The sequence below is a fragment of the Pyrus communis genome, chromosome 12 (assembly GCF_041283825.1).
Source record: "Pyrus communis isolate YQ-2024b chromosome 12, ASM4128382v1, whole genome shotgun sequence".
Lineage (NCBI taxonomy): Eukaryota > Viridiplantae > Streptophyta > Magnoliopsida > Rosales > Rosaceae > Pyrus > Pyrus communis.
In genome coordinates, this window is record NC_142576.1 from 23,132,106 (window position 1) to 23,140,302 (window position 8,197).

Below are 8,197 nucleotides of genomic sequence, written 5' to 3' on the forward strand. Positions count from 1 at the left end.
AGAGGGGTAATCTTGATTATTAACAGCCACCTCATGCACATTAGCCAGAGTGGAAGTGTTTCCTGTGTAAGAGTATATTATGCGGAAACCAAATAGTTCACGATACCAATTAACTACTAATCTGAAGAAGCCATTGCAGCAAGGAAATAGGATTCGTCCACTTTCAACACTCACTGTATGCACTACTCCATCGATGGGGCCCGAGGATCCTTCTGTATTTCGTAAAAAATGTGAGAGCAGGGACCCTATTTATACTGGAGATGATGGGTGCTCAAACTGATCCTTATCACTGTAAAATTATAGTATCCATATCATAATACACAAACCTATTCACATCAGGACTTCTTTAGCTACACATTATCTGTCTACATACATTCCCTAATAGCTTACAAGTATAGTTGATCCTAACCTCTTGTGATCCCAAGACTTTAAACACGTGAAAAACAAGTTTGCAGCTTTAATAAAGCTTACATTCTGCTATACTTTTGCGCTCGATTCTCCTCTCTGCTACAATTTAGATATGGAAAATAAAATATTACTTCTACAAAAATTGATAAAAATAAAACCACGAAATCATTAGTGGACTCTTGCTCTCCCAGGTCCAACCCCAGTAATTTATGCAAAAAGGAAAAAGCACAGTTACCTCTGGATCCAATTTTTGTTCAGCACAAAATATTTCTACTACTCATTACACTATGATAAGTTTTTCGAGGCCAGACTAGTTTATGGATTTGGATCCTCTCCTGAGCTAATGGAGAGGATCCTCCTGACCCATCATCGTGGACCGTTGGATTTTTATTCAACGGCTACGATTATTATAACTTTAAAAGGATCTCCGGTTTGTAGCCGTTGGATTATCCAATCTAACGGTCCACGATGACTGGCCAGGAGGATCCTCTCCATTAGCTCAGGAGAGGATCCAAATCCCTAGTTTATAAACTACATATGAATTTTTTGTCTTCAATTGGTCGTCAAAGCCATTCATAACACGTGGAGTAATAGCAATACATAACGTAACCGTGTTGCTGGTACACAAAAATTTCTCATGTTTTAGGCTTAGGGTTTAGGCAAGTTTTTAAATAAGTTTGTGCCAATTAGTATTATGCGGTCTCATGGTATTCATCTTCACTTGTAAGAGAGAGGTCTTAGCTAGGTTCGATGCTCACCAAAGATGGATTTGAACCACATTATTGCTAGTTCATTGTGAGACTAAGCTCACCCACTCCCCCTTAGTGTAGATACTATTAAAAAAAAAGTTTGTAAACCAAACATTCAGGTGGGTAGGGTTGGATTAATAATTTGGTGCCTCAGTGCTTCCTAATGTGGTTTAATCATAAAGCCATCAAGCTGGTTTGTTACTTAGGGCTCGAATTGAAATGTCCTTATTTGGTTTCTCTTTAAATTAAGCAGCACATGGAATGAAAAATTAGAGGAGCCATTAAATGTGCCTCCATTAGTGCGTGATAAAGATCGAAGACTACGCCCTACAGATTAATGGCCATGATTACTTCTGCTCCAACCATATGTAATCAAGCAAATGCATGCATGGCAACCAACATATGCAACTTTTCTTGAGAACTCCATTTGAGTTTGATTGAGGCTTATCACTTATGGTTTGTTAAAGAACTGCACATGCATTGTTTTTTCCTTTCTTTTGCTCAAGATACTTTTGATGTAGTTGTTTTGTTGTGTGGATTCATAAATACAATGTTTTTGAGAATTTCAATCAACTAAGAGAGTTTCTTGGGCGTCATCAGTTGTTATAATTATGCGTACAATTATGTGATAAGACAAATAGACATATAGTTGTATACCACATTAACTAGCGATATGACCAAGTGTTTTCATTGTAGAGCTTTTGTGAGACAATTTGTGGAGGAGTCGAAAACATTGCTATCTGGGACCACTGGAGCTTCTTCCACCCATGTGTGTTGTCAGGCTAACGAAATTGCTCATTGCCTGGCTCACTAGGCTCTTCGTTTTGGTATGTTGTACCTGGTTTGAAGAACCTTCGGACTTCATCTTAGACTTATTTTTAGAAGAATGTTGTAGTTAGTGGGTTGTTGTTGCCTCCTTGTATTGTTGTTGTTCTTATCAATGAAATTTGTCGATTTTTATCTATAAAAATTGATGCTTATTGGGTGTACAGAGGTACATAATTATGTGTCTAGTTACATGATAAGAGATATAGACATATAATCGTATACAACATTACTAGAACGGCAGATTTTCTCCAATGGGTGGGTGAGATTCCCATTTATGGATGATGTGCAAGACATAAATATGAAAACAGCCTCCCTATGAATTATAATGGACACAAGTTGAGAGAAAATTTACTTATTTCTGTGTGACATTAGTTAGGACTGCTTCAAATATTTTCAGAATCAAGGAGGTCGTGGGTCTCTGTTTCGAGTGTCTTCAGCTACCACGAAAGGGAAATCAGCCTGGATATGATTGGCCTAAAACTTGCAATGTCTATTATTTTGCTGAAGTTACAGAATTTAGATCCATGCAAGGAACTAAAAATAGTTTATCTAGGTATTCAGAAAGCACAAGCCTTGTTCGGTATTGTTTTCTTTTCTTTTCTCTTTTCAGTAAAAAATATTTTATTTCAAAGTTAAAACAGTAAAAAGTGTTTAAAATCAAATCAAAAGCATTATGTTTATTTTAAAAGCAGTAGCCTTGTGAGAATACAACACCCTTTAAAAGCAACCTCTAATTTGCTTTTGAAAGCTGCTTTTATTAAAAACGAAACAGAGCATTTAATGAACATTTTCAGTTCTCGTAATATCCTTACTTTGAAGAATGAATTTTCTTACCATCTCGTGTTTTACACTCTTATACTCTTTATCCAACAAACCACCACCACCACCACCTACCATTGACGCAGACCACCACCACCACCATTGTCGTCACTACCATCGTTGCCACCACCTCATCACCATTGTTCCCCCTACACCACCACCTTGGCAATGACCACCCTAACCTCTTTATATTAAGGAAATCTTATTTACTTCCTCTTTCCTTGAATTAGGAGTTCATAAATTTATCTACATTAATGTTTTATTTTTCTGGCAGAATAAACTGTAGTAGTAACAATGGAGACTGCAACTTGGCCTGCAATCTAAAGATGCATATTGATTTGCAAGGCCCCTAACTATGAATGCAGGTTCTGACTTCTGATATGTATCAGCAACATCAAGGAGGCCCCTTGACCTTAACTAGAACCCAAGTTCTCACCTGCCCATGATTGCTGTGGAGGATTAGGGTTGTAAATCGGTTCAATACAGTTAAAATTCATGCTATGTTCGTTCATTTTCTTAAACCCTAATACTTAACCTGACTTGATTTCTCTACCTCTGCCAAAAGTTGACTTTGATATGGAGGTGGAACTTCTCACTATGATGAATGCAGTAACTATGGATATGATGCGGGAAACGGATTGGTATAATGTAAAGGGGTTGCCCCTCCCATCCAAAATACAAAAACTACAAACTCTGAATCAGCAGCAGAGAAGGCCCATGTTAAAGTTTCAATGCCAACTTGTGAGAAATTGGGAAATAAGATAGGTTGAGGAAACAAATCGGAGAGATGGAAAGAGAATTAAATGGCTAGCCATGAATCTTCTCATACGTAAAAACTACAACAGTAGGAAGGGAAAAGAATACAGCAGTGCATCTGGTATAATCGTAGACGTGAAAGAGATGAAAGAAAAAGGTAGATAAGAATGGCTACTGAAAATCCAATAATGCTGTTTCCAGAAATAGTACTAAACAGTTAAAACTCACCACACAGTAATGGTGTTTCCAGAAATATTACTAAACAGTTATTGTCACAATTAAAAGCCTATCCACCAAAATCATAAATTGAAGCATCAGACATTGTGATCAAGTTCAAATCAAAACGTACCTCCATATGAACACTTGAGACAAGAGCTGCAAGGAATCGTCCTGCACCAACTTCACACACGTATGAACACTTGCCATTGGGATCTCCCCGAATGACAACCAGAAACACAAAACAGCAAACGACAAAAAGTAGAATATATGAACCTTATAAATCCATAACATGCTGGCAACAGACGAATTTTGCGTGAAATGGCACTCCTGTTTAATCTTTCCGAGAAATCTAAAGATGAATGTGCCAACTTAACTAGATATGATGCTCAAAATAGACTGTTTCCGTATCACCCTCATAAATTACAGGGGGTAACAGTGGACTGATTGGAACAATGTAAAAGGCCTTGCCCTCTTCTCAAAAATACAAAAATATAAACTTTGAATCAGCAGCGGAGAAGGTCTTATGTTAAACTTTTTATCAAATTGGGACCATTTTCACAGTAACTACTACATATTACAGGACGAGGAATTAATTTGAGAGACAGAGAGAAAAGTAAATCTTCAGCCTTAAATCTTCTTACCAGTACAAACTACATCATGGATGATGATCATAGAAATGTGAAGGAGAGGGAAAAACAAAGGTAGGTAAGAAAGGCTACTAAGAATACAGTAATGGTGGTTCCAGAAAATGGTACTAAAAATTTAAAACGCAGTCCTTTTTTAACTGTTTCTTTGCAAATTCATAAATTGAAATGGCAGGCATTTCATCATAATTAAGTTCATCTAAATATTAAATCCAAATATGAACCTCAACAAAGGTTTCTTCACAACATAATTTCGACTTCAAACATAAGATGATGGCTGCAAGGAATAAACCTACACCCACTTCACACTCTTCCACTAAGTAGTGAGTACACTTATGAACACAGAATTTTTTTCATTTTTTCTGTCTTAACAGATTAATATTGAGAGGACAAAATTGATTGGAATACAAAAGGACAAAAGCTAATAAATAGTGTTCTCGACACTTACTGCTTAGCAACAGCACAACTAATAAAAAGGTTCAGCATGATAATACTATCGGGATCTCCTCAATGACAACCCCGTTAGCGACTCCAAGACTCAGTGCAGAAACTTAGTAGTTTATAAGACAAGATTTGTAGCCCAGGACTCCAGCCAAGATGTTTGTTCATGTTTAAGTTTGGTAAGCTGAATGAGAACTGATCGTTTACCAGGAATCACTAAAGGGGGTGAACAATAAACAATCCCGGTATTCTGCTTCTAACAATTTTTCTACATAATCCCGTGTTTCATTTCAATCTACTAAACCATCTACCCAGAATATCACAGAGATACAAACAAGGCCATACTATTGACTCGCATTTTACCAAGACATCAAATCAAAATCAATTCACTATCACCGACTACGGCAGATTTGTACATTGACGAGCAAGGCAAAAAAGTAAAGCATATGAACCTTATATATCCACAACTATGGCAGAAGACAACAGTTTTGATATTGCACTTTGCAACTAAACGGATGTAATTTCACATGAAGCTAAGCAATAAAAAAGAATTTGGATTTTCCTACCTACAGATACAAACATATTGATGTTTAACATGTATAATCCATGACTAATCCTCCAAAAGTGGATGCCTTTCAAGCTCAGAAAGAAGTTCAGTCAAAGGGGCTGAAATGCCATTGACAATCTCATTTTCACCTCTACATTGTAGCAATTGTTCTCGAAGACTCCGCACAAGCTCATTAAGTTTCTGTATACTTTTCTCTTGGGAAAGGATAATCTGCAGTAAAGTTGATATTCAATGAAGTTAATGGACTTGTCTACCAGGTTGAAGTTGCAGTCTACCATAATCCATAGAATCAGGCCATTATGCGACCACAGGTATGTTAGAAGCAAGTAGCTAAATAATGCATTGTAACATACATCGTAAGTAGTAAACTGTGTACGCCAAAAAACAAGTTTAAGAATATCCAAGGTGAACTTTCCTTTGAAGTACTTAATGCAACAAGATTCAGAGGCCCTTATCCAATAACTTGTATTGGGATTACATAAATGCTTTGATTACATGGCCTTAGCACCGTTAGTTTACAAACACTAGGTGAATTCTCTCTCACAAAGTTCTTCCTACCTTTTTCTGTGTTTATATATTCCATGAAAGGGAAACCAAATCATTAAACTAAAAATGATAAGCATCAGCAAGAGGATTTATTGTATTTTCCCTTTCATGAATATATTTAGTAACAGAGAGGATTATCTGCATTTTCAAAGTCCAGTCATTGGACTGAGTGAATTCTCCCTCCCCTCCTCTCTCCCTATCTCTGAATTGGTAAGATGTGAGCTAGGCATAAGCAAGAGGATTTCTTATTCCGAAAATGCAGTTTAACCATACAGAAAAACTTGTGCCAATTGGAGAAGCATTCTCCATAGCAGAAAACTAGGTAAAACAAAGAAGGCCAGAACAATTAAATTAGGAAGGACAGTTGAAGATACTTTTATAATTTCGAAAGCTACATAATCCTGCATATTTTATTCTCTCAGAAGAATTTAAAGGCCAACCCAGGGAAATCAAAGATCAGTCATTTAAAAAAAAAAATTGTCATTAGCACTCAAAAAGGTCATCTTCACTCCCTTATTTTTGTCCACTATGGCAGAGTACACGATGACTTTATTGCGATGCCTTTGGGAAATGCGCAAACAATACGGATTTAGAAGCCATTAACAGAAGAAGCATATTATTAGGGGCCACAACATCTATTCAAGCATTTGTATCTGGATCTTTCATGTGTTGTTGTAAAACACTTACTCTGGGCACTGAAGATGAGAGTTTGTTATAATTAACTGCCATGAGAAGTTAGAACCTAAGTCCCAACTGAAGCAACAAAAAAGATCCTAAACTCAGGTATGTTGAAAACTTAAGTCTACATTCAAATTTAACGTATGACATAAATTTCCGAATTCGAAGACCATAACAGCCTATTGGTTACTGAAATTTCTTAAATTGCCTAATGTTAAAATGAAAAGGACATGTATACTTCTATCAAACTAACACTTGTGAAAGTAAAGAACCGTAGATTTCCAACTCAAAAATACACAAAAGGGTTATGCAAGGCAAAGAAAAGAAGTCATATATATAAGAACTCACTTTTTCTTTCACAGTTTCTTCCCTTTCAGATATATACTTCTGTTTCTTGGAGGTACTTGGACTTGGATCATCATTCCCATATTGCTTCCATTCGAACTGTGACGTAAACACAATTAACAGGAGCAGACAAACCAACACCCATGGTCTGGACATTGTCACAAACTCAGAAGCAGCGCTCACCGAAATCTGTTATACATTTACCAAATTCACAATTCACAAAAAAGAGTGAGAAGTTATTAATTTTGACAGTATGTTCTCAATTTATAGTTCGGTTGGACACCCATAACCATTAGCAAGAAACTTTATCTTTATTTATCCTTTTACAATTATTTCATGGAACATGCTTCATGACTGAGTTTGTAAAGATTTAAATTTCTATATTACACTAGTATTTCTGGATTCAAAGATGGCATTTTTCTAGTTTTTTCCATGGGAGCATGAAAATAGCAAAATAATTATAAAGAAAAATAAAAAACCTTCCTTTCCTATATATCTTAATGCTTCAGCAATTTTTTTTTTTTTGGTTAGCAATAACAAGTACTAAAACACAATCTATGAAAGGGAAAAAAAACAAAAGGAAGAAACTTTTGGGTTAATTTTCTGTTCCTACATTTTCTCACCAACCAAACATGACCTAAGAAGCAAGAAACGGGAACCCCATACCACAATCCAAGAAACTACTAATAAAGCTTAAAAAAAATCAGTGAAAGAGAAAAGCATGGAACTTACAGATCTGAGCTGCAAAAGAAGAAGGGCATATCTCAGTTGCTGTTGAACTGCTTGAAGTTTTGAAGAAAACCCGGATGGCTTTTGCTTTTGGGCTTATGACTTTCGGCTTTTGCTCTAATAAAGTGTGGATTATTCGGTTGGGTCCTTGAGGTTCTGAGTATAAATTCGTTCACTAAACCTCTCTCTGTTCTTTAAGTTGGTTTTCCTTTCACTTCAGTTGTGTTTAGCTTTACACAGGCTCCGTTTTCTGCAATTCCATCCCTCAAGTTTGTAAAATCTTTCACTTTAGCATCTCAAAGATCCAATTCTCACGGTTGACTCCCCATAACTTTATTTATTTATTCCCCATCCTCATTGTCAGTTTTCCATATTATTCTTTGATATTAAAAAAAGGTTAAATGTTATTTAGATATATGATTTGATTGATTCCCACTACCGACACAAAATAGTTCTTAAAGGACACG

At 36.2% G+C, this 8,197-nt stretch overlaps 1 protein-coding gene across 1 annotated transcript; it reads right to left on the reverse strand.

Annotated features, from left to right (window-relative positions):
- Positions 1-5,290: 5,290 nt before the first annotated feature.
- LOC137744558 (uncharacterized) lies at positions 5,291-7,923 on the reverse strand. Its single transcript, XM_088680694.1, has 3 exons — positions 7,734-7,923; positions 7,005-7,190; positions 5,291-5,642 (listed from the first exon to the last, which is right to left on the reverse strand). Exons 2-3 carry the CDS (start codon positions 7,155-7,157, stop codon positions 5,475-5,477), a joined length of 321 nt encoding a protein of 106 aa, XP_088536820.1. The 5' UTR covers positions 7,158-7,190; positions 7,734-7,923; the 3' UTR covers positions 5,291-5,474.
- Between the last annotated feature and the right edge of the window lie 274 nt (positions 7,924-8,197).